The sequence below is a fragment of the Colletotrichum higginsianum genome, chromosome 5 (assembly GCF_001672515.1).
Source record: "Colletotrichum higginsianum IMI 349063 chromosome 5, whole genome shotgun sequence".
NCBI classification, from domain to species: Eukaryota; Fungi; Ascomycota; class Sordariomycetes; order Glomerellales; family Glomerellaceae; genus Colletotrichum; species Colletotrichum higginsianum.
In genome coordinates this window covers 4,222,772-4,247,246 of record NC_030958.1, presented here as the reverse complement: position 1 = coordinate 4,247,246, position 24,475 = coordinate 4,222,772, and the positions used below count along the sequence as shown (strand labels likewise).

Genomic DNA, 24,475 nt, shown 5'->3' with positions numbered 1-24,475 from the left:
TATTAATCACGACCTTGACGACAACCTACTCCATAATGGGGCTGCCTTTTAACCTACGCAATGAGATACCCCAGGAAGTACTGTTGGCCTTGGCGTATTCAGCTTGAGAACGCTTTCCATCTGCACTCTGCACAGCTTTGTTCACGCTCTAGCCCAAGACTCTTTGACTTGCGGCCTATTACAGAACTCAGTGTGTGCGTGCCATGGCTGGCAGACTTTCAGCCCCAATCACAACTCTCTACTTGCTTTCAAGATACCATGTCGGAGGACACCTGAACCACTTCTAGTTACACCCCCGACTTTTTCTCTTTCTTGATAACTTGCACAACCACACATCATACAGCATGTTGGCGACCAAGCAACACCTTTTGTTTTTCTTTTCTGACGGCTCTTCTCTTTACACATTACATAGAGGCGACCACACTCTGGATCCGCCCACTTGATTTGTTGTCAGGCTCCGATTGTATATGGGCGACCCTCTCTCATTAGATCGAAAAGTCCGTCTTGGACCAATCATGTTTTGGAGGTTTAGTAGTAACTGTCACCTCGAAAGCCGGTCGCCGGGAAGGGGAGATGTGACGACGAATCGCACGATCTGAATTGGCCAGTGATAATTGGCGGCCAAGTCGGATTTGCTGGGGCAGACAGGCAAACCCCTTTTAACCTGTCGTGAGATTTTCTCTGCTTCGTATGAAACATTCAAGAGGAAAAGGGGATTGATATTCAGACGGGACGTCGTTGGACAATCGTATGAGACCAGAAATCTCTGGCTCTTTGGTCCACCATGTCTCATGCCCACACAGAGGGGGGCATTATTTACTGGTCATGTGCGAGAGGGTGTGCCGCCGAGGCGGTGGTCCAATGGCTCTGGTCCGGCAAGACTTGACTAGGTATCGGAATGGCCTTCAGGCCCAGCAGGCCCAAGAAAGTAAAAAGCACTGTAGCCAGGTTTTTACCTATGATGTGATGCGAGTGATGTTTGGTGCGTGTTGATGTTTGATGCGTGTTGGCAGCGTAGGTCCCAACTTTACTGTTCCTTACCCTTGCGTATCATTAATAGTCTATTGGCTGTAGCCCATTTATTTATTCGATAAGACGACTTGGCCGTTGTGTTGTTTCCCTGACTCCGCAGGCCGAGACAGAGCTCGAGAGGGAAACAACGTTTCAACCGGTTGTAGGGTCATGGGTGTTCAGCAAAAAGCTTCCCCGGATCGTCCCAAGATTTTACCACCACCGCTGAAACGATCACCCCCCACCCCCCAGAGCGTCGGTCCCGGGCTGACATCATTTGTATGGGTTCCCTTCGACCTCCAGACAGTGGCCATCAGAGCTGGGGCACGCAGGCGCAACGAGTACCCCGTCGGTCTGTGCACACCCACCGATGACAACAGCCGCATCACAGGATACCAAAGCTCCGGAGCTCGAGCTCAAACCCACGTCATGAATACCTAGGTATACTTAGATGGTAAGGAGGAACCCCGCGATGGTTTGCCATTAGATGCCGAATATCTTCTCATTCCTCCCCAAGCCCTATGAGTTCGATATTGTATGCTGCGAGACTAACTACGAAGAAACTCATTCGTCATCCCCTCTCCTTCTTCCGGATCCAATGACGCCAAGTCACTTGCCTAGGACAAAAAGAAAGAAAACAAAAAGGACATAGATGATCGTTATCATAAAAGATATTGAGGGAACAGGGCGGAAGGGCTAAATATCCCCACGCACCCGGAGTATCATGGATAAAACAGAAGACGTTCAAGCCCCCCACCCCCGCCTCAGGCAGTGCCTTCCCCCTTTGCTCTGCACATGCAAACTCGACTTCAGGCAATGCTATCGTATGCAAACAACCGGGTATTCAATTCTGCCACGTCGCTGCCTGAGAGTCATCGTCAGGCTTTCGGCCTTCACTCACGCATTTTTACGTAGTTACTGGGGAAGATGCCGTGCTTTGTGCCAATCATACCCGTCCTATGGTCAATGTCAGCTACGTATCCGGAGGATAGAATAAAAGAAGCCATCACATACCACCAGTCGGTTTCGTTCTCTGTCTTCTTGAGCACTGTGATGACGTCACCCTTCTTGAATCCAAGGTCACCGGGCTGGTCGGCCTCGAATGTGAACAGCGCAACTGCCTCGTTCTTCTTGAGCATAGCAGTCTTTGAACCGAAGTTTGGCTTTGGCGCTGCAGGTCTACCAGGCGCGCCTGTCTTTTGCTCGTTGATGAAGCTGGACGAAGGGTTGTCCCTGTAGACATAGTCGTCGTTGTGGCTTCCTCTTGACGCCAACGTGTTCGACCGTGACACTCCAGTGTTGGACCGCGACAATCCACCAAACGCTCCACCAAAGGCGCCTCCATTGCTCGGCCGGTCATAGACGTCATCCTGCCATGTACTAGATCTCTTAGGCCCGCCAAACTCGCTGGCGCCGTCGGTACCCGAATTGGGGCCGTGGCCAGGACCGAAAACACTGCTGCGATGGTTCGCGTCACCCTCTCCATACCCACTGCCCCGACGTCCGTTCCAAACCACATCGTCATGACCCTGGTCGTAGACAGGGATGTCGTTGTACATGGCATCGTTTCCCGGGGCAGTGCGGCCGGCATTGAAGGAGCGGGAGTTGAGAATGGTCATGAGCGGCGCGGCTTGAGGAGGAGAGCGGACGCTGCCGGTCAGGATCTGGGCGGCGGTGTAGCGAGTGCCATAGAGCTTCTCGTTCGCGTCGCGTCGCTCGATAATGACGGATCCCTCTAGCGAGACGCCGGCGAATAGGCCCTTAGTCTTGGAGTAGGCGAAGATGCCCGCTACGCTCTTCAACGAGGCGGCACCGGCGGCCTCGGCGTTGCGACCGACGGGGCCGGCGGCGATTGAGACGTTTCCACCGAGCGTCAACGAACCAGCCTGCGCGAAAGTCTTGACAGCGCTCGCGTCGTTGAGAATGAACACGAAGTCAGTCAGCTCGAAGCCGATTTGTCCACCAAAGCCAGCGCCGGCGGTGCCGATGGCGCTTGGCGCACTCCATGATCCGTCGGGAAGTCGTGAGACGACGAGACCGCTACCGAAGCGACCGGAGCCTAGGAAGCCGGCTTTGAGTACTGTAAGAATCGCGAGACCCTAGGTTCCAAATCGGTGCATGTCAGCAATTGGGACCGCGGAGAAAATTCGGGAGGGTCGGCTGGGAGGCCTCTTAAGGAATCGTGTGTGTCGCCAAGAAGGCGGGCGGCGGGGACTAGATCGCAGGCTCGAAAGGGCGGGGTGGGAAACTATGGCTCACCTTCGCGTTGGCGAGGACAGAAGGAGGAATGATCTTGTCGGGACTGAAGGCTTGCCGAGGGTCGATAAAAGAGGTCAGAATTTTGCCGCATTTCTTGCATTCCGCTGTGTATGTGCATGTGTCAGTTGTGATCTCGCAATGGTGACAGTCGGCGGCGGCGGGACGATCGGCACGCTGGGAGAAAGGCGAAGGACTTACACGCCATGGACGACGGGAGCGGGTTGTGAAGGCCCATGCTGACAGTCAGGTGTATTCGACGGAGGGATCAGGGTGCGATACGTGACTGCGTTCCTCGAAGGTCAGTTCTAGAGGGCGTAGGAGAGGGAGAGGAAGCGGTGCGAGGATTGGAGGTGAAGGGGAGAAAAGGAAGAAAGAAAGCAGGAGGGTGCCTCGGATATTGGGATGCGATTAGGTAGGTGCCGGTGCCTTGGGGATCCTCTCTGTCCACGGCTCCCGCAGCAGCTGCATGCACCGAGAGAGACGCGAGTGTCCACCACACCTCCACGAAATTAACGATTGAGTGGGGTTTCCGCAGTGATAGAGCCGCCGAGAGCCTGCGCCTCTTCGTTTTCTACTTGCTTGGAGTTGGGGTTCCCTTCTTGTTCTGTTGTTATGTTCTCCTTGGACTTTGCAGGCCCTTCTTTCTCTCCTATATTCCGTCAAAACGGGGTCACTCGATTTTCTTGTTAAGCTTTTTTCGTGGACCAGCCGAGCACCGTCAACAATTGGATGGACGGCTTTGCAGCTCATCAAACACGGCAAAGTGTCAAGCGGCGCGTGTTGATGAATTTGGGAGGCTTGGAGTTATTTTCTCAATCATTTGGGGTTGGGCGGCAGCAGCAGCAGCGAGCAGTGGCAACTCTGGGATCGCCGGGACAAAATTTCGAGAATCAGGACAGGGAAGACGAGCTAGCTGTTCCGATGAGGCGCTGCGAGCTTGACAAAAGCCAGGCGGGAGAGGGCGTGACCTTGACGTGTTGAGGTAATCCGCCCTCTAATTCGCGGGGTACCTCGATGACCAATGGGCGCTGCGTCTTCCGGCTCCGGGCAAGTGTGGCGCAGGCCAACTGACGCGCAACCCCCACCAGCAAGGATGCGGCTTCTGAGAAAGCAAAGCGCAGTGACCGTCTGCTGACACAATGTCACTTTTTTGGGGCAAGTCGCCAGGGGGGCGTCCTTCCTTTCTAGGCCCCACTCACTTCTTCCCGCCGACGGAGAGCATCCAGCCTCGCCTTTGTGAGGAAGAGAGAGACAGAGAACCGCACCGGCCCCCGAACACCCCCTATCGTCATTGTTTCGCCGCCCCCGAGCCGACCACATCCGCAACTTCCATCGCCAAAGTCACGACATACCTCCACAGTCATTGCCTTAGCGATTCAACTACCCACCGATAGCCCCGACAAAATCCTCTCGCGACGACGCATTTTTTTGCCATTCGTCACGTCTCATACATACGATCACAAACGCCCCATCCACATCCACGGCGGCGGCGGCGACGACGACGACGAAGACGGTCCAGCACACGTGGCAGTCGACATAAGCCTCAGCGGCGTACACCCAGTCAACAATTTCCCCCTATCGACAAATCACAAAGAGATCTACCGAACCCTCTCAGTCCGCACCGCATCGCACCGCCCTCCGTCCTCCGAGTCTTTCCTGACTGACCTCGCCCGTTCCCTGCCCGCTCCCAATCCTCGCAGAACCCGCAAACATGTCAGAGTCATACGAGCGTGAGCGCCAGAACAATGCTCGCCTCGACGAGCTGTCGGCAAAGGTCTCAGCCCTCAGGGGCGTCACCGTCGACATTTACGACAACGCGCGCGCCCACGAGGTCATTGACAACACCGTACGTCCCTCCCCTCCCCTCCCCTACCTTGTACTGCCACGCCAGGGCGGTAGTCCATCGTCACTGACCGCAACTAACAACGCTGTTCTTCCCACCTTAGTCCGAGACCTTCTCCTCCATGTCCACCCAGCTTAAGGGCTCCGCCGGCCGGCTAACCCGCATGGCCGCCTCAGGGAACAAGGTCGCCATTCTCAAGCTGTCGGGTATCATCATCGGCGTCTTTGTCGTCCTCTACTACATTGCCAAGTTGTTCTTCTAAAAAGAAAAGAGAGAAGGCCGCGCATTATATAACGACGATCGTCAACTCGGCAATGAGCCTCTGGTTTTATTCTCGCTAATGATACTTCGAGTTCAATCACGGTCATGGCGAAAAGGGGGGGATATCCGGCGCCGAGCTTTTTCGACAGTTTCAAATGAAGATCAAAAAGGGGTTCAATCCGGTATCGGCCTTGGGACAAGCATTGCGGGAACGACACATACGGGAGTCAATTTCGACATAGGGCGGGCGTGGACGTTTAAATACCCTGCGCATGCATTTGGAGTTTTTTTCCTTTTGGGAGGTGGGCAACACGACTCAAATGTTTTTAGCACTAGCCATTAGCACTGCACACAGACATGTTCATCCATTTGTACTGTGAATTTAAGCTCTTGCCTCATTTCGGAGCCATTTCATTCATCTATGACGCTTTGCAATCGAATGACAGATGTGCCTCGTACGAGGTGCGCTCTGTCAGGCATGTTTTCCTGACTTTGCTCACCGAATGTTTTTGGGCTGACGCAAACCCCCGGGCCTGGTCCTGCATACACCAGCTCCCCGCCACCCCGAGCTCCCCAATGTTCAATGCAATTTACTGCCAAACGTTCGAAAAGAGGTCCTCACTACCTCCGACAGGTTTGGCAGATCCGGCACCGGCCGCGGGTTCCGCACTGCTGGTCCACCCACCGAACTCCTCGTCGGCCGCAACCTTGGGCGCGGCGCTGAAGCCACCAGACGAGCCGGGCACAATCGGCGTGTTGGCAAACGATCCAGTAGGCAGTCCAGAGGACACCCCAGACGAGCCCCATCCACCAAAATCACCGGTTCCTCCAAAGGCGGGCTTGGGGGCTTCGGCAGGCTTGGCGACAGGCACAGCAGCTGCGCTGTTTGTGTCGGGGGTGCTCCAGGCGTTGGAGCCCCAGACATCCGAGTTTGACCAGTTTCCTGAGCTGATCGTGCTCGTGGCGGCGGGAGGCGGTGACTTGGCTTGGTTCGAGGAGAGGTTGAAGACGGAGGAGGCGGCGGGAGTAGGAGAGGGCTTGCTAGGGGCAGCGGCGGGCTGGGATGGGGCAGACAGATCGAAAAGGTCGCCCATGGAAGACGCTGGTTGAGTAGGTTTCGGCTGGGACTGGGCGGGGGCCGGGACAGGAGAACTGGACCAGCCAAATCCGCCAAAGCTACTGCTCGAAGGTTGCTTCTGATGCGTTAACGGCGCGGGTGCTGCCGGCTTCGCGTCGAAGAAGCTACCACCACTTAGGCCGCCAAACGCATTGTTCGACGCGGGCGGCGGTGATCTGCTATTGCCAGGACTGGCCAAGCTTGCGAACGGGTCTGCCTGGGCCGGCTTAGGGCTGGTGGTGTTGGAGAAGCTGAGACTGCTGAAGGCATCCGTCATGCCGCCAAACGACTGCTGCTGTTGGTGTCCAAAGGTGGGCGAGGGCATGCCTCCGAAAGCCCCGCCAGTGACCTGAGGGGCCTGTTGTTGTTGTTGTTGCTGCTGCTGTTGCTGGGGTTGCGGTCGTGGAGCCGAGGCATAGAGCGACAGAATAGACTGCTTGAGGTCTGGCCGCGAAGTTCCTCCCATGCCGCCTGCGTTGTTGGTACTGGCGGGTCGTGGAGGAGCAGCGGGCTCGCCGAAGAAGTCCAGCCCCAAGAGAGAATCCTTAGTGCTCGTGGCCTTGGGAGGCGCAGGGTCGGACTTGGGGGGCACTTTTCCGGTCTGCGGACCAGCTGTGCTTGCTCTGGGGATCGGATCGCCGCCGATGAGATCAACTTGCGGCTGTGGGGAAGTAACATTCCTGGAAGGAGCCGCCGAGTTTCCAACCGAACCTTTGCGAACCGACTCCCTTCGCTCCACGTTCTGCTTCTCCTTGACCAGACTCAAGGGCACATCGTCGTCGCCGTCGACATCGAGGCTGGCGGGGTCGGGAATGGGGCCATCCATCGTCCATCGCTTGAGCTCGTACTTGGTGCGGATGAAGTTCTCGATCTTGGATTCGGAGGGGACGTGGCCAGAAGCCAGCTTGGCCTCCCAGTACTTGTTCGCGCGGGCGTTGCCCCAGCTGAGGATGCTTCGGAGTTGTTCGTCGGTCCAGGAATCGAGGTCGACAGACTTGACTCTGCTAATGTGCGTACCCATGCCACGGTGGATGCCCGAACACCGGATGCAAATGAAGACACCAAGATTCCAGCTTGCCCATCGCGGATCTGCAACATGGCGGCGTCAGTGGAAAGATCGAGGGGCATGGGAAAGAGATTCTGCCTCTCGACTTACGCTTGTTCTTTTTGCAGTCGGCGCATACTTTGTTAGATTCCAACTTCAAGAGACTCTTGATTGTCAGCTGGTTTTGGGCCGCTCTCTCGGCAGCGGGGTTTGGCGGCGGTCTTCGTGACATGGTGGCCTTTGTTTGTGTATGTGCGCGAGTTCAAGGTTTGGATAAGTTGCAATAGGTGGTACCTAAATTCGGCGAGCGAGCTCGTGGTATCGGCGGTAGGTGCAGTCGGAGGGAAAAGGAGAGGAGGACCGCAGTATCGCTGAGTTGACCAGTTGGACGTTGACCGTCATGTGCCTGGGATTAATATTATGAAATAGAGTACCCACGCGGCGCTGATACCGGCCAGGTAAGGGGCAACTGGGGGTCGATACCGTGGAATCTGTCCCTGCCTAAGGCAGTGATAATGGGGGTACATGTGGGGTTCCTCCTTTCGGGGCATCGACGAAAAGGGTGGTAGTTGCGCTGGCAGGTGCCCGTCTTATTTGGCAGGTGCCCATAAATATTGACATCGCTCGCTCGTATTAGTTGTGCTCCTGGTTCCAGCAACAAGCACGATTGCTTCACACTGGTATTGTCAACAAACAAATTCGACTACACCCCTGTTGCCCTTTCCTCTTCCTTGAATTCTGTGAGGCCGGCATATAAATGTCTCGGTTATTGTTCCGTGGTCCCGAGTAACCTTGTCTCCATTAAAACCCTTGCGCTTAGGCCCTGTCAGTAGAGTTTGGAAAGATGGGAATCATGCGTGGAAGAACCAAAGGAATTGAGAAACCCAACAATAGCAGCTCTGTATTAGCTTGGGCGAGCACGGTACTCTTTGCAAAGACCTGGGTCTACTCGAGCAGACGCCAACAATTTGGCTTGCCTTCAGCGACCGTGCCATAGCTTCAAACCGTGTTGTCTCACAGCGTCCTTCGAGTAAAGTATCGGATCGAACAACTGTGCTATAAATCCGTCTCGTCTACAAAAGATTGGCTCGCCATGTTTGACGTGGCGGGCTTCATAGGCGCCCGATACAAGTACAATCCAGCCGGGTCGACTGACTAGGAACCATGGTAGCCCATAAGCGTGTCCTGAGGGATATTTCATAATCACATCGCAGCATCTGGTTTCTTCTTATAACAGACGCAGCTCTCTTGAAGGAGACGGCCACCATCTCCTTCTCCTGGGTCAGGGTCGCAGCTTGAGGGAACAACCGTGAGGCCTGCAACGCCATCCAAAATCGCCCCCCTCCCCCCTTTATCAAGTCGTGTATGTGTTGCAGTCAGCTTGGGGGCTCATCAAAGTCAAGGACATTTCGGTAGCGCTTGCTCGGATAGGACCAGCCAGCATCGATGGCCGCAAACATGCTGCAGAGCGAGAGAGGCTAACCAGTTGAGTTGCGGGGGCGGGACGCCGGTGCATTAGGCGAACGTGGGGGAAGTGAGGGGTATCACTCCTCGCGTCCGACTTACACCTTAATCCGTCGCATCTTGATGCCCTCTCCAACGGATCCTCCCTCTTCCATAGGCAGGATTCATTGCTCGAGGTAGGTCGCCCTGCGGCGTCATCGCCCGCATCGGACACCCAGCTTCCATTAGCACATGCCACTAGTCGTGCAAACGCCCTAGCCCCCCTCCCCATCTGTAGAGAGGCGCAATGTCGCTCGACTGAGATATCGGAACCTTTCCCCTGCTCTCCGGACTCCGACATGCGGGTATCCGGCAGCCGTAGCATCTTTGCCATCAGACATGTCCAGCTAGTCCTGTCCATGCGGGGGATGCTTTGTATATAAACCTAGACGGCTGTCGCGCGCGAGTCTTTGTGCACTGGTACTCCTCAGTTCCAACCTTCAGCTTTCTGTGCTGGTCAGTATTCGTCCGACTTCAAACTAAACTGCGACCAACTGAACGTGTTATTGTACAATACTCTGTGCCTGTGCCGATCATGGCTCCTTCTGCAATCGAAAAGATCACTTCGACGGTGCCGTCCTTGTCTTCCAATAGACTCCGGATTCTCGTCCCTGAGAAGGTCTCTTCGGACGGTCTTGCCCTTTTTCAGGCCAAGTACGAGGTGGACAATCGTACCGGGCTGTCCCCCGAAGATCTCGTCGACGCCATCCCCAACTATCATGCGCTGATTGTGCGGTCCGAGACGAAGGTGAATGCAGCTGTGCTTGCGGCTGGCAAAAAGCTCCGCGTCGTGGCACGAGCTGGTGTGGGCGTGGACAACATCGACGTCGACGCAGCGACTAGCCAAGGCATCATTGTCGTCAACTCACCGTCTGGTAACATCCTTGCGGCTGCCGAGCACACAATCGCACTCCTCCTCGCCACGGCACGCAACGTCGGCCGTGCAGATACCACGATGAAGGAGGGGAAGTGGGAAAGGAGCAAGCTCGTTGGTGTCGAAGTTGGCAGCAAGACGCTCGGTATCATCGGGTTGGGTAAGGTGGGGATGAAGGTTGCTCGAATGGCCATCGGTCTCGGTATGACGGTGAAGGCGGTTGATCCATATGCCAGCGCAGAGATTGCCGGCCAAGCAAACGTTGAGCTTGTGCCCGATCTCGAGGACCTGCTGCCAGTTGTGGACTTTCTGACCATACACACTCCGCTGATGGCAAGTACGCTGGATCTGCTGAAGGAGAATGAATTCCAAAAGATGAAGAGGACTGCTAGGGTCTTGAACGTTGCGCGAGGCGGTGTTTATAACGAAGCTGCCCTTCTCCGTGCCTTGGATGAGGGATGGATTGCCGGAGCTGGTCTCGATGTCTTCACCTCGGAGCCCGTCAAAGTCGACTCGATCGCCGCTCAACTAGCCCGACATCCCCAGGTGGTGGCTACGCCGCACTTGGGCGCGTCAACGGTCGAGGCGCAGGAGAATGTCTCGATGGATGTTTGTACGCAAGTGGCCGAGATCCTCCGCGGCGGGCTACCAACGGCAGCCGTCAACGCGCCATTGATCATGCCGGAGGAGTATCGCAAGCTGCAGCCGTTTGTACGGCTCATCGAGAAGATGGGCGGTCTGTACACGCAGCATTTCGTCGGCGGCAGGGGCGGCATGGTGGGTGGTCGAAAGTTTGAGCTCATCTACCAGGGCGACCTGGCCGGCACATCCAACACACGACCGCTGTTTGCCGCGTTGGTGAAGGGTCTTGTCTCGTCCATCAGCGACTCTGGCGGACGCGATGTTAACATTGTAAATGCCAGCTTGACGGCCAGGCAAAAGGGTATCATCATCAGCGAGACGCACAGTGGGGAGACCAAAGACGCTGCGTATGCCAGCATGGTGACGCTGCGATCGCACGGTGAAGATGGAGAGCAGGTCATCGAGGGGTATGTGTCGGGACAGAGTATATACATCTCCAAGCTGGACCGGTTCAGCGCAACGTTCCAGCCGCAGGGGACCATGCTGGTGCTGCACAACTACGACGAGCCGGGTAAGATTGGCGGTGTAGGAATGGTCCTGGGCCGGCATGGGATCAACATCACCTTCATGCAGGTGGCCAGCCTGGACGGAGAGGAAAAGAAGGCGGAGGGGGGTAATGAGGCCCTCATGATTTTGGGTGTGAGAGGAGAAATTGGCGGTGAAGTGGTGGGTGACTTGCAACAAGCTGAGGGCATTTTGAACGTGAGCCTGGTGAGGCTGTGACGAGGAGGAAGAGGAGTATCTAGGTTGGTGGGGGTTAGAATGAGAATACGTGAATTCTACCGTTTGCTGAGTGCCACTTTGCCAGTGATTGAGGGCCTGCAGGAAAGCAGAGTCATGATTTGGGGGGTGATGGAGTCCCCTCCCCCCACGAGTTCGTGGATATTAGCAAGTTCTGCGATGGTATTGGCGAGTGGGAAAGCTCACTCAGGAGGGTAACATGGCAAGATAAACCGGGGACTGTTTCAGGACCAATCACGGGCGGGCAGGCTTTGTGCCTAACTACCTAGATTAATGACAGCAGTAATCCCGGCCACTTAGGTAGGCAAGCTATGGTTCAGCGATACTATCCCAGAATCGACATGCTGCAGTGCTTTCGTGTTCAACAAGTTGTCTTGCTTGGTGTTGCGACGATTCTGATAGCGGCAGAGGAAATCAAAGACGAGGTGTTGTTTGCGATGTTTCCGCTCGGATGCATCGCTCGCTCCTGTTGGTGCAACTCCTGCGACAACTCACAGTCCACGTACGAATCTGATGACCTTGATGCAAGTTCTCTACAAATGCACAAATCGAGGGGCGCGGAGGATTTATCAAGGAAGGGTCAAAGCCAATTCAAAAGTCTGAGATGGCGGACGCAGGGTCCTCCACCACGACTCATGGACACCTGGCGGCGGTCTTTCGTGCTGTGATGTCGACACGGATGGGCCATCCTTCGGGCTTCCAGCTGGCCGACTAGACAGCTTGGCCGACAACTGACGTGTCGTAGGGTTCAGATGCTTCACCATGGACGTTGGTGTCGGTGTTTTTTCTTCTCGGTTTCTTTTTTCCTGCACTGAGAAATCGAAATTCTGCGAGCCAGTTGCGCACGTGGACTCGTCTGGTCAGTACAGGCACTAGGACGAGGCATGTACCTTCGCAGTGCGCGACGGTGGCAGGGTACATTAGCTACCTACTACTCATGGCCAGGTCGAGCTCTAGCCCAATGTCACCGAGCAGAGATTTAAGCATGTGCCTGGGTAGGCATAGGCCCTGATCTTCAGTTCATGCGAGGGAACTGCTGTCTACGGATATCACGATCCACGAAAAGTATGACATATTGATATTGACCCGGCATTTTAATACTGCACAACACTACCCCGGATTTTGCACAATTCCCGTTCATAAGAATGACGAGACATTGTGTCGCGGCCCAAAAAAGAAATGGCAAATGGCGGGGCAGCTGAGACGAAGCGTGAGCGCCCACAGACTTTGTCCATTCCGAATAGCCGATAAAAGTACGTGCCGATGACAGCTTTCTAGGCTCTGAAGTGGTCGACTTTGCATGCCAGTGCGGAGTGTCCCCAAGGTCTCTGCGGCAATGATGCATCATTCTCGCATTGCAAGAGCCCGCCTCCCCCCCCGACCGTTGATGACGCCAAGCTTGTGCGCCATGGGAGCCTTTGATTGGCTTACCAAGGTAGCACACGCAGAAAAAGAAGCAAAGCTTCCCTCCATGCATACTCACCAGGTAAGGTAGGTAGGTAGGTATTGTAAGTACCTACTGTTTTGTACAATTACCTCCATCGCACCTTCTTCCTCCTCATCCCCTCTGTTTATCTTTCCCATCACTTTTTGTCCTGGACTTCCTAGCGATTTTCGGATGCTCGTCCCCCATACATCTAGTCGACCATCATCGATATCATCCGTCAGGTCTTTCCTGTGCCCTTGATCCCCTATCCACAACTTACCTAACCTGCCTACGCCTACGTAGCGCAGCTAGGTACCGCCACTCCAACCGCACTGCAGTTCCTCCAGGCTCTATCCACACCAAATACCCACTCGTCTTCCGATCTTGGCTCGTGTGTGGAGCTCTTGCCCGCCTTCGCCTTACCTCGCCCACCTGCGGTACGCACAAGCAGCTGCAGGTAAACACAGTGGACCGCTGCACCTTACCATTGGCACCCTGAGATTGCCCCGTTCTCTCGCCCGTCTCCCGCGTCCGCCACATAAAATGCGCGCTTGATCTCGCTGCTTTTCCGCACACTCCACGTCTCTTCTCACGACACACGATCTCTCAATTGACGAGTCGAGTATTATGGCCACAAGGGGACTCGCCCCGACACCACGGGCCAACAATGCCGGTGGTTTTGGTCTCTTCCGCACCGCTGTCCTGGGTCTTACAAAAGCCCTGACGCTGGGCGTGTCTTCCGTCGCCGCCGCGCCCCTACACGCCGTAACCCATCCTGACAATGAGCCCGAAGCCGAAGGCAATTCTTTTTGGCCCCTCATGGGCGCCTCCATCGCCCTCGTTCTCCTTGGAGGTGCTTTTGCCGGGTTGACCATCGCGTAAGCCTGCCTCACTTACATACTTACATCCGGCTTGCCAAACCCCGTTTGCTAACTTTGGCTTCTAGCCTGATGGGACAAGACAGCATCTACCTCCAAGTCCTTGCCGGCGACCCCGACGAATCTCAGTCCAAGAACGCTAAGCGCGTCTACAATCTGCTCAAGAAGGGAAAACATTGGGTTTTGGTGACTCTGCTCCTCTCCAATGTCATTGTGAACGAGTCTTTGCCCGTCGTACTGGACCGCTGTCTTGGTGGAGGTGTTGAGGCTGTTGTCGGCAGCACTGTGCTTATTGGTACGTGAGAGAAGAACCCATCGCATATCTACATTGACTAACGCACTAGCACAGTCATCTTTGGCGAAGTTGTTCCTCAATCGGTCTGCGTTCGATACGGTCTTCAAATCGGTGGCTACATGTCCAAGCCGGTTCTACTGCTCATGTGGCTTATGGCGCCCATTGCTTGGCCTACGGCTAAGCTTCTCGACTGGGCGCTCGGCGAGGACCACGGCACCGTGTACAAAAAGAGCGGCTTGAAGACCCTGGTCACACTGCACAAGTCCCTTGGCGAAGTTGGTGAACGCCTGAACCAAGATGAGGTTACCATCATCAGTGCTGTTCTGGATTTGAAGGAGAAACCCGTCGAGAATGTCATGACTCCTATGGACGATGTCTTCATCATGGCCGAGGATACTGTTCTTGACGAGAAGACCATGGACCAGATTCTTTCCGAAGGCTACTCCCGTATTCCCATTCACGCAACCGGAAAGCCGACCGACTTTGTCGGCATGCTCCTGGTCAAGATCCTCATAACGTACGACCCGGAAGATTGCTTGCAGGTGAAGGATTTTCCCCTGGCCACGCTGCCCGAGACCCGTCCTGAGACCAGCTGCCTGGATATTGTGAACTTCTTCCAGGAGGGCAAATCCCACATGGTGCTGGTTTCCGAATATCCTGGTGCTGATTACGGTGCGATTGGTGTCGTCACCCTCGAGGACGTTATTGAGGAGCTTATTGGAGAGTGAGTTACATACCCTACCGTTTGACTCCGAAACTGTTCTAACACACAGCAGGGAAATTATTGACGAGTCGGATGTCTACATTGACGTACACAAGGCCATTCGTCGCATGACTCCTGCTCCCAAGGCGAGAACTCCCAAGAGGGCAGGACAACCTTCCCCGAGGCCTATTCCCGAAGACGGCGATCTCATCCAGTTTGGCGAAGAATCGCATCCCCCGTACGAACGCAACGGATCCATCAGTGCTCTCAGCGATGCCCCGGAGAACCTCTCTAGTAGTGCGCCGAGGACGACGTTCTTGATGAGAAGGAGTTCTGCCGGTCCGGACGGGCGCATGACTTCTTCTACTGTTCCAGTCAAGGCCACGTTTGACGAGGCTAAGCAGCATCTCAAGCACCTTGGACCCTCCAATCGCGCTTCGAATCCTAAGAACACAAAGTCCACGACAGTCAAGATCAAGCCGGTTCCGACTGGTGTGCCTCTGTCCCAGATTCACAGCCCCTCTCCGGCTCTCCGCCCCGCCTCCGTGGCCGGTGACGTCAGCGAAGATAGGCTGGAAGACGAGACAGACGAACACACACCTCTCGTGCGTCCTATGCTCACCGGAAAGGGCGGTGTCCACGCGATCCGTAAGAGTTATGGCGGGGCGGGTATGAGCGAGACCCAGGTCAGGCTCTCAAGTGGTGGTCACGATGCTGAAGATGGCAAGAATGCTCCTGACTTAGACGTGCCCCCGACCGTTCCCGAAAACGGTAGCTCCGAAGTGACGCGAACCGGGAATTCCGAAACTGCCCGAGCAGACTTGACCATTATCGTCTCTCCCGGCCGGGCCAGCAGCGCGACAAGCGTGGCGAGCATCGTTGAAGAAGGATCTGCTACGCCCAAGCGCCGGCCTCTTGTTCGAAGCGGTAGCATCAGTGAGAATGTGGTTGAGACCAGCAGTGGTGTGCGGAAGATCATTATCCAGGCCGCTAGCTCAGATTCCGACGAGGCCGGGTCTAAGGGATCTTCAGAACAGCGGTCCCGGACGACCAGCCAGATCCGTGTGCAGTCTTCCAGTCACGATTCCGAAGGCGAAGAAAATGACGGCGATGGTGCGTCCAGCACTGCACAAAGCACCAACAACAGTCAACAAGCGAGTAAAAAGAAGAACAGGAGGAAGAAGAGGAAAAACAAATCTTAAGTGGATGTTGTAGGTTCTCATAGGCGGAGTGCGTCTGTATGATATCGGATAGTGAATTGAGCGCCTGCACGTTTTACCGCATCCGATATTGTATTATGTCCCACGCAGTGCCATCATGGGGACTGAAGGATGCAAGTGTATATGTATTCTATGTATTTTGCTCAATCTTTATGCAATAAGGACGTTTCTTCATATCCTGACCTTGTTTCACCCATCTTTAATCGTACCAAATGGCGTTCATTCCGAACCCGGGCTCAGGGATACGCAATCTCGCCACTCGGCCGAGGAATTCGTCCTGCCAGCGGTAAATCTCGATCCAACCCTCCTGGTCGTCGGTGATGGCAAGCCACTCGTCGCTCCAGTCGCACGGGCTGACGGCGTTGCTGTGGCCTCCACTGGTAGGCGTGGGGTTTAAGCAGATCTGCCTCTCAATGTGGCCGTTGTCGTCGAGCCTGAAGGCGGCGATGTAGCCTGTGACGTCAAAGCTGTTGGAACGAGCCGTGGCGAAGAGATACCTGCCACTGTGGGAGAGGACGCAGACGTCGGAGCGGTACATTTTGGTCTTGGCGCCGGGGATGCCTGGCGGGATGAGCGGGAAGGAGCGATTGGTGTAGACGGGGAGGCGGGTGGAGGGGTCGACGACGTATTCGGAGAGACGGTTACCGGCCTCCATGAGGGCGTAGAGATACTTTCCCGTGGGATGGATGGCGACCCAGCGTGGGTGGTCACCCGGGTCGGGGGCGTCGACGGAGCCTACGAGGTCAAGCTCGGGGGCGTCCGGGGACCGCTTCTTGTGGACCCAGAGCTTGTTGGCGGTGAGGTCGGCTGAGTAGAGGTAGGTCTCGGTCGGGTCGAAGACCATGCCGTGGATGCCAGAATTTTGGTCGTAAGGGTAGTTCTGGACGTTGGTGCGGAGGCCGCCGGTGGGGGAGACGGCGAAGATGTTGCCGTGGGAGGCGTGCTTGTAGAATGGGTTGCAGTAGACGGCGTGGGGGGGTTTCTGGGCTGCAAGGAGGAAGATTGCGCGGGTGTTTGTCGTCGAAAGGGCGGCGTTTGCTGGGTGAGGGGTGTTGTTGTTTTAGTCGAGTTACTACGAGGGGAGTAATGTCATGCGAACGGATGCGTATGGGTGTCCCGGAGCATGCATGAGACAGGAGGGGGGAACCTACGATCATGGGTCATATCGTGAGATGCCTCGTGAACGATCTCGGTCGGGCTCTTGACGGCAAAGCTGGACCACTTCTTCATGGCGGCGCCGTAGAGGTTTTTCTTATCGTGCTGTCAAGTCGTGACCTTGTGTAAGCCAATTGGATCCTCCCGGCCCAGAGCATAATTCTTTCCACAGCCAAACTCCCGTGGTCTCATCATCATCTTACGCTAAAGGTCATCCACGAGATGGGCTCGTCCTTGGGAATCTCGGTGCGCTTGACGAGCTCGAGGGTGAGCTTCTCGTCGTCGAAGGCGACGGTGAAGATGGCGCCCGGCGGGGTCCAGGTCCCGATCATGAGGTGGTGGACAGGCATCTTGGACGTCGTCGAAAAGAGCCTGGCTGTAAATGGTGTCGTCTTGAGGGTTGCGAGGAGGCGAAACGGTCGCGGCAGCATGGACCAGGAGGAAATTGCTTCGCAGCGAGGAACGGAGTGTTGCGAAGACGTCGGAGAAGCCGAGACCGAAAGTTGCGTCAAAGTCGGAAGAGTCGCGCCGAGATTCACTGGGCTTCTAGCTTTGCAACCCCGAGTTGTCACTGAGGGAAAGTCAAGATACCTGCAGCTTATAAGACCAGGGCGAGAATCATGTAAAAAGGAAGAAAGGAGGGGGGAAGGTTTGAAAGACAGCAAGAAATCCAGGCGAAGGTGTAAGTATGAGAAGATCTATGTACCTTGCATCATTTGGGGGGGGAGGAGGGAGCTATTGCTGCTGCCCCTCGTTGAACCCCGGAACGACGAGGGGCACGGTGCATAGAGAAGGTGAACGAACCCGCTTTTTTATAGCTACAATGTGGAGCCGCCGCAATTTTGGAGGGGCCGTTCGGGAGATGTGGGCGGTAATTGGGCAAAGAGGGACGATTGTTTTCCGGCAGAGTGTTCTTCCCCCGCGTTTAGCACCGCTTCTCTTCTTTCCCTCCTATCGGGGGAACTATGATTTCACGGGGCTCGGACGATGGAGTATAAATCCAACGCTGGTCTCTCACGATTGATCACAGCAAAAGTGGATTGTCGGTCTAGCCCGTACGATACCTACGGTCAGTGAGTGGGACGCTTGTCTCGGTCCCCGCGCTGACTGCCGGATCTTTGATCCCGAGTCGAGTCGGCGGCGCTTCGAAAACCGGAGGGGACGCATGCCCCTGGCCCGGGCGCCTGCCGACAATGACATGAACCTCGGCATTCTACTCACTGCCCGCGGCAATGAGAATTTGGCTGCTCGATAGCCACGACCGCGACTGGCCAATCAGCCACCGCGGGGCGCCCGAATGGAGGGGCGTTCGTTCGGGGCTGTCAGACTCAGCCCGCCCGGCCCCCCGGCTGTCAAGCTACTCAGGCTTCCGGGGCTAACCCGGTCATGTGGATGCAGCCGCTTTCCCACGCCCGTCTTTTCCCCCACCAGCGTTCTCTGCTATCGCGTCCTGTCTCGGCCTTTATCCACTGAGCAAGTAACTCGTTTTGGCGACGGCTTCATGCCAGGCTTTGGTTCAAGCTACGGGCCAAGCGCAGAGAGGCAAACGGTGGACCCCACCATTACCCGAAGACGAGCGAGCACCAAAGTGATAACGGCCACGTTTAGAAGGAGCCTTGGGAAGCTGATGCCGATGTAGGAATCGTATAGGACACATACGTCGTAGAAACAGTCCAAGAGTTCATCAAGGCTCCTTGGTCTCGCCGTATTACTTGGAGTATTCCTTCGCGAAGCCTCAGATCTTCGACGTGACCATCCCCTGCTGGTGTTGATAGTTCAGCCGTCTTAGCCCATCATCTAGCAGCATGCTCAGTTGTCCAGGATCACCTGAGTGAGAAGCTTCAGGTGCTCAGTATGCTGTCTGTACCACACGGGCGTGTGAGCTGATGAGTAGGTATCTCCTTGTTGGTGACATTGTTCGAACCGGCTGGAAGGAAAGTCTCAACATAACAACCGGTGTAGAAACGGCTTGTTTCGTCATCTCGCCCCCTTGTCTCAGCGATGTTTAGCTCAAACTTTTCAGGCTGAGATCTGTTTGACTGATTTTCGATTGAAACCCTGAACGGGAAGTTGGACACGGTGGCGACATCCCTCTCAGATTACACAACTCCTCGAGACATGAGAGAGGATGGGTTTCTATTACTATTGATACAACAGGAAACGGAGGAGTGATTAACTTCCGCATCCTACAACGGCCTTTTACGACTCTCGACTGGCACCCTGTTAGCTCGCATCGGAAGCAGACAACAAATGCTCATATAGCCTGCTGAAGGCCGACGCTTGTCCCAATAACTGCTTGGGCTCGCCGAACTCGACCACCGTACCTGCATCGACCACTGCGACCCGGTCGAAATCCAGGATTGACTCGAGCTTATGTGCAATGACGATGACGGTCCAGTTCCGGAACCACGTCCAGATTATCTCGTCGACGATCCGGCTCGACTCTTCGTTTAGACTGTGGCGCATGTAAGTAAGTAAGCCAGCCTCCGTTTGACAAGGAGACGCCGGCCTGGACTTACCTGCTGGTGATCTCGTCCAAAATCAGTACCTTTCCCTTTCTCAGCATTGCCCTCGCGAGGACCAGCAACTGCGCCTCGCCCTGGGAAAAGAACTTGTCGTCAATGGCCACGTCAAGACCTCCTCGCTCCTCGATCTTGTCCCGCAGCCCTATTTTCTCAAGGACTGTCTCGATTTCTGGGCCCGTAGCGGTCCCGGTGGGGTCGATATTCAAGCGAACTGTCCCATCAAAGATGTACGACTCTTGTGGCACGGCGACAAGCTTGCGGCGGACGTATTCGTGGGGGAGGGTGGAGACGTCGACGCCATCGATGGTGATGGAGCCGGAATCCAGATCCATCATGCGGAGGAGACAGAGTACAAGAGAACTTTTTCCGCTGTGACGGACGTCAGATTCCTTTACCGGACAATTTTGTAGAGTAGGAAGGGATAACTTACCCGCCTGTTCGCCCGCATATGGCGACCTTTTGTCCTGGCTGGATCGATAAGTCGACCCCTTTAAGAATGGGGCCAGATGAACTGTTTTATCATTTAGTCCCCTTCTTGTTCAGACGCGAACCGCTTTCCGGACTCACGAATATGACGCCGTTGCACCACGAAATTTGACCGCCCCTTGGCTGGGCCACTCATCTTCCGGCTCAGTGAGACAGTTATCGGAATCTCCTTCAGGTCTCGTAGTCAAAGCAAAGTTTCTCACCCGCGCAACCGCGCCGAGTGACACCTCCAACATGACCCATGACGTGATGATCGCCTTTACCGTGCCGCTGAAAGACAAGACGTTGGTCAGCGCAATGCCAACAAACCCAGGCCCGATCTGCTCTCGCAGGGTCGTGACCAGCACAATCAATACGAGCGCGATGACCGCGATGACCATATCCACGGAGAATGTCAGCCAACGCTGGAGACAAGTGAGTAGATAGCTGGGCCGCTGAGAGTTATCCAGGCGGTGCATGTTCGTCTTCTCAAAGTCGTCTTCCCACTTAAACGCCCTGATGGTTGCCAGACCTTCAAGTGTCTCAATCAACTGGGAGTAGAGCGGGGCCTTGTACTCGATGTCAAGGAGACGCATTTGCCGTGAGGTACGGAGGTAGAAATGCTGAAGGGCGTAGAAAACGGGGATGAGGAGGGGGAGAATAATGGCCATGTAGCGGGAAGAGACGGAGATCATTACAAATCGGGCCACGCCAAAGGCTACGCCTGGATGGGACCGGCGTTAGACGGACATGAGTTTGCTGTGAGAGTGGCGGAAAGACGAACCTATGGCTAGACCAAGCGCGGCGGCTGGTAGTTCCATATCAATCAGTTGGAGGTCCTGGCTGAATCTATTGACTGTGATACCACTATCAACTAAACTGTGAAACGATGTTGGCGCACTGGGATCATTAGTTGTGACCAATAAGCTGGAGAGTAGTTATGTAGCTTACTGAGACGTTGTGTCCAGCAAAACGCCGTGAAAATAGACGCCGGACTTGTTGATGATGACGATGAAGAGTTGCCTAACATGAGCGGTCAGAGATGAAGGCAGAGATACAAGTCAATCTCTAGACCTACCACATGCCAAACAGAACGGATACCACAGATCCGACCCCAAGAGCTGCATACACACCAAGCCATTTGCCAAGGTCTTGATTGGGCCTCGTCTCATTCGATTCTGCCCACCACTTGAGCCAAATCTCTGCAATGATCCCATATTAGCCTAGAAATCAATTGCAGAAATAAAGGCTGGCGCAAATTGTACCTGGGAAAGAATCACAAAAGGCAAACACAACCATGGCACTAGCGAAGGCCGACAAGCTGCACCATCCGGCTGCCTTCGCATAGAAGCTGTACATCCCCCAGTCGCCAAGCTGGCGTGTGGAGTCCGCCTGGTCCTCGAGCATGCCCAATACTATGGCTGGTGGTTTGTCGATGTGGTTTCCTGCCCGAGGGGATGCAGCTTTCGAAAATTCGGCTGAATCGGAGATTCTCTTCCGATAATCTTGGCCCTTCACAGGCTTAACAGCTGTTTCGTTGTCTATGATCCGGCCATTCTCACTGAGGAAAACGACTTCATCGGCGAATGGTATTCGACGCGCTGCGCACCAAGAGTCAGAAGGACGATAAGACAAAGTAATAAACTCAGAGGACGTACAATCAGAGGATGCTAGAACAACTGTCGTGTCAGTATTACCAAGCAAGCCGTCCCGACCGAAAAGACTCTTGAAGACGACGTCTTCTGTGCTCGAATCTAAGCCGCTGAATACATCATCAATAAGCAACACCTCGCTCCTTGCATACAAAGCTCGCGCAATAGCCTGGACGTTTGTCAGGTTTGGAAACAGCATAGACTAAGGGAAGGCATACTAAACGGTGTTTCTGTCCGCCACTCATGGAAATTCCCTTAGTTCCAGCCACAGTGTTCTCTCCGTTTGGCCAGCTAGAGATATCCTGCTCCAAAGCACAGGCTCTGATGATCGTCTGGTACCATGACGGGTCAAAGGGGGTATGGCCGACGATGATATTCCGTACCGTATCATTTGGTATCCACGCAGTTTGACCACAGTATGTGATGCCAGAGAAGTTGGTGTGGATTGTCCCCTTGAATGACGAGAGTTCGCCGAGGAGAGCCTTGAGAAGAGTCGACTTTCCGCACCCAACAGGCCCCAGAACCAAGGTAAAGGCCCCTCGCTTGATGTTCCAGTTGTCGATGTCGATGACAGGTTTGGAATCATTTGACCACGAGAACGATCCTTGAATGGAAGCGATGATGTTTACAGCTAGATTGAAGCCAGCAGAGTTGTTGTTATGAATCTCCAAGGGCTCGAGATTTTCCAACGGCACGATGTTTTCTTCGGTGCTCTGAGGACCCAGTTCCCCTATGGAGATTTTGTCATCTCCTTTGTACCTGTTACCTGTAGTGATTCTGTTGTCGGCTCGCTCCTTTCCGTTCAAGAAGTCTTGTATTCTCTGGAAAGAAGCAATGGCAGCTGCGAGGATAGGCAGCCCCATGACAATGCCCACTAGAGGTTGGTTCACCAAAATTAGGAGAGAGTACGCCGTGAAGGCCTTCTGAATCGTCAGAGTGTTATCACTTCCAGCAGCTGTGCCCACGAAAGTGCTAAAAGTAAGAATCGGGGACCAAATTGGGGTACAGATCACTTAAATCTATCATCAGCAATGTCCAAGCAAACTTAAGGATTAGACTTACAAAACATCATAGAGACGCCAAGCAAGATCCTAAATCTTCTCGACACTTTTAGCTCTGTATCACGGAGCTTCTGGATGACAGAGAAAGCCGCATCGTTGAGGCCAGAGACTTTGAGCCATTTTATGTTTCCCAATGTCTTAGAGGTCGTCGAAACCCGGTCTTGTGAAGCCTTGATCCATTCTGCTGACGCTTTGCCGGTCGGAACGGCAAGAAAAGCTGTGGCGATGAGGACAACTGCTCAGGATGTTAGCCCACTTGCGTTGCCCAGAGGCCCCAAAGAACAGAAGAAAAAAATGGCAGACCAAAAACGAGGGCGACCGGCATAGCACAGGCAGCGCCGAGCTGCCTATAGATCAAGTATATTCCAATCCCAATTTCCAAGAGCCCTCCCCAAATCTCATGCAGTTGAGTGATACCCTGACTGATGGTCTCGGTGTCGGTCCCAACCAGTGTCAAAGCACCCGATGGACTGACATTCGGCGAAGTCAAATCCAGCCTCAGCGATTTTCTGTAAACTAGTGCCGTTGTGCTGCCCCTCGTCACCGAGGCCGCACGTTGATTACGCCAGTCATACTGACCCGTTGAAACCTGCGCACCGTGTGTTTAGCGCTCGTGATTGAAGGGTCGCCGGAGCGGCCAAAAGCCTAGAACAATGACAACGAGGGAAACGAAAACGAAAGAGGGTAGAACCCACAGCAATGCCCGTGTAGACGATGGCGTAGGCCCCTATCAAGCCAAAACCACGGTTGTTGAAAGGCTGCACCTGCGGCTGGCTGGCCAGGCGGATCGCCTCGTCTATGAGAAACGGCTGGGCGTAGTTGAAGGCGATCTGGAAGAGTTTCGGGACGATGGCGGCAGACACGGGGCCCGCAAATGCACGGAGCCAGGTACTAAACAAAGCACCGGGGACGGTCTTGTTCGGGACTTTTGATTAATTGCCAGATATATTAGTCCGCGGGACAAATTGTTTTAGCTGCGGGAGGGCGGGAGGTTCGTTCTCTACCTTTGTCCCACGCGTCGGCGAGTTTGTTGTATAGAGGCCCCGAGGCTAGCTTCGGGTCCAGTGGGTAGAGGTCATCTAACCGAAGAATGTTTCTATATCCGTTAACGAAGAGCGACGTCAGCCAGAAGAAGACGGATCTATTGAAGGTGCCGCTAGTGACCTCCTTGGAGTATCCTTTGTGTTGCGGGACCAGGATACGCCGCTTCTCTGTTGATTCTAGAAGAATCATGACAGCCCTCAACGCCAAGGTGCATGTGAAGACGGCGGGGATGGTCTGGTGGGGTCCAATCATCCACAAGGTGCGAGCACGGGCGGTGTCCAGCAGGACTGACACGAAGAGGTAGGTCGAAAGGACGAATGACGGCCTCACGGACCGTTCATGTGACAGCCATGACAGCAAAGCCAACCCGAGCGAGGCAACGAGAGTGAGCACAGCGGCGGGAATGGTCGCACGCGTGTGGAGGATGACGCTAGGGGGCGTGGTAGTCCAAAGTACGAGAAGCGCAGCATTGAGGACAACCAGACAGATGAATGCACACTTTCGGCATGTCAGCCCATTGTAGCATTGACGCAAGTTTGCCACGACTAACAGCTTTGAAATAGCGCAGGGTACTGGCGACGACCTTGACATCGGATCTTGCCAGGCGTATGGCACAGGTGGGGAGCACAAGCAGGAGAAGGGAGTGCAGGGGAACCGCAAGTACGGCTTCCTCGAACAGTAGCGTAAAGTCGAAGCCGCCCCGGCACGACTCTCCGGCCCACGGGCCGAGGGAGTCGTCCATTCCGGGAGGGCAA

The 24,475-nt window shown here is 54.9% G+C and overlaps 9 protein-coding genes across 9 annotated transcripts; 3 read left to right on the top strand and 6 right to left on the bottom strand.

Annotated features, from left to right (window-relative positions):
* Nucleotides 1-1,904: 1,904 nt before the first annotated feature.
* CH63R_08139 (SH3 domain-containing protein) lies at nucleotides 1,905-3,505 on the bottom strand (the record flags this gene model as incomplete). Its single annotated transcript, XM_018303113.1, has 4 exons — nucleotides 1,905-1,968; nucleotides 2,026-3,110; nucleotides 3,271-3,374; nucleotides 3,469-3,505. 4 exons carry the CDS (start codon nucleotides 3,503-3,505, stop codon nucleotides 1,905-1,907), a joined length of 1,290 nt encoding a protein of 429 aa, XP_018157891.1.
* Nucleotides 3,506-4,981: 1,476 nt separating this feature from the next.
* Nucleotides 4,982-5,375, top strand: CH63R_08138 (Snare complex subunit protein; the record flags this gene model as incomplete). Its single annotated transcript, XM_018303112.1, has 2 exons — nucleotides 4,982-5,116; nucleotides 5,217-5,375. 2 exons carry the CDS (start codon nucleotides 4,982-4,984, stop codon nucleotides 5,373-5,375), a joined length of 294 nt encoding a protein of 97 aa, XP_018157890.1.
* Nucleotides 5,376-5,964: 589 nt separating this feature from the next.
* On the bottom strand, nucleotides 5,965-7,768 carry CH63R_08137 (Stromal membrane-associated protein; the record flags this gene model as incomplete). Its single annotated transcript, XM_018303111.1, has 2 exons — nucleotides 5,965-7,580; nucleotides 7,648-7,768. 2 exons carry the CDS (start codon nucleotides 7,766-7,768, stop codon nucleotides 5,965-5,967), a joined length of 1,737 nt encoding a protein of 578 aa, XP_018157889.1.
* Nucleotides 7,769-9,574: 1,806 nt separating this feature from the next.
* Nucleotides 9,575-11,278, top strand: CH63R_08136 (Phosphoglycerate dehydrogenase; the record flags this gene model as incomplete). The annotated part of the gene is made up of 1 exon (XM_018303110.1): nucleotides 9,575-11,278. The coding sequence occupies one exon, from the start codon at nucleotides 9,575-9,577 to the stop codon at nucleotides 11,276-11,278; it is 1,704 nt and encodes a 567-aa protein (XP_018157888.1).
* Nucleotides 11,279-13,349: 2,071 nt separating this feature from the next.
* On the top strand, nucleotides 13,350-15,800 carry CH63R_08135 (Duf21 and cbs domain protein; the record flags this gene model as incomplete). Its single annotated transcript, XM_018303109.1, has 4 exons — nucleotides 13,350-13,600; nucleotides 13,669-13,895; nucleotides 13,950-14,619; nucleotides 14,672-15,800. 4 exons carry the CDS (start codon nucleotides 13,350-13,352, stop codon nucleotides 15,798-15,800), a joined length of 2,277 nt encoding a protein of 758 aa, XP_018157887.1.
* Nucleotides 15,801-16,017: 217 nt separating this feature from the next.
* On the bottom strand, nucleotides 16,018-17,323 carry CH63R_08134 (Carboxy-cis,cis-muconate cyclase; the record flags this gene model as incomplete). Its single annotated transcript, XM_018303108.1, has 3 exons — nucleotides 16,018-16,856; nucleotides 16,970-17,078; nucleotides 17,177-17,323. 3 exons carry the CDS (start codon nucleotides 17,321-17,323, stop codon nucleotides 16,018-16,020), a joined length of 1,095 nt encoding a protein of 364 aa, XP_018157886.1.
* Nucleotides 17,324-19,196: 1,873 nt separating this feature from the next.
* On the bottom strand, nucleotides 19,197-19,833 carry CH63R_08133 (ABC transporter; the record flags this gene model as incomplete). Its single annotated transcript, XM_018303107.1, has 2 exons — nucleotides 19,197-19,428; nucleotides 19,493-19,833. 2 exons carry the CDS (start codon nucleotides 19,831-19,833, stop codon nucleotides 19,197-19,199), a joined length of 573 nt encoding a protein of 190 aa, XP_018157885.1.
* Nucleotides 19,834-20,061: 228 nt separating this feature from the next.
* CH63R_08132 (ABC transporter) lies at nucleotides 20,062-20,634 on the bottom strand (the record flags this gene model as incomplete). Its single annotated transcript, XM_018303106.1, has 1 exon — nucleotides 20,062-20,634. The coding sequence occupies one exon, from the start codon at nucleotides 20,632-20,634 to the stop codon at nucleotides 20,062-20,064; it is 573 nt and encodes a 190-aa protein (XP_018157884.1).
* A 2,582-nt stretch (nucleotides 20,635-23,216) lies between these two features.
* CH63R_08131 (ABC transporter) lies at nucleotides 23,217-24,462 on the bottom strand (the record flags this gene model as incomplete). Its single annotated transcript, XM_018303105.1, has 4 exons — nucleotides 23,217-23,321; nucleotides 23,372-23,601; nucleotides 23,681-24,218; nucleotides 24,271-24,462. The coding sequence occupies 4 exons, from the start codon at nucleotides 24,460-24,462 to the stop codon at nucleotides 23,217-23,219; spliced, it is 1,065 nt and encodes a 354-aa protein (XP_018157883.1).
* Nucleotides 24,463-24,475: the final 13 nt, after the last annotated feature.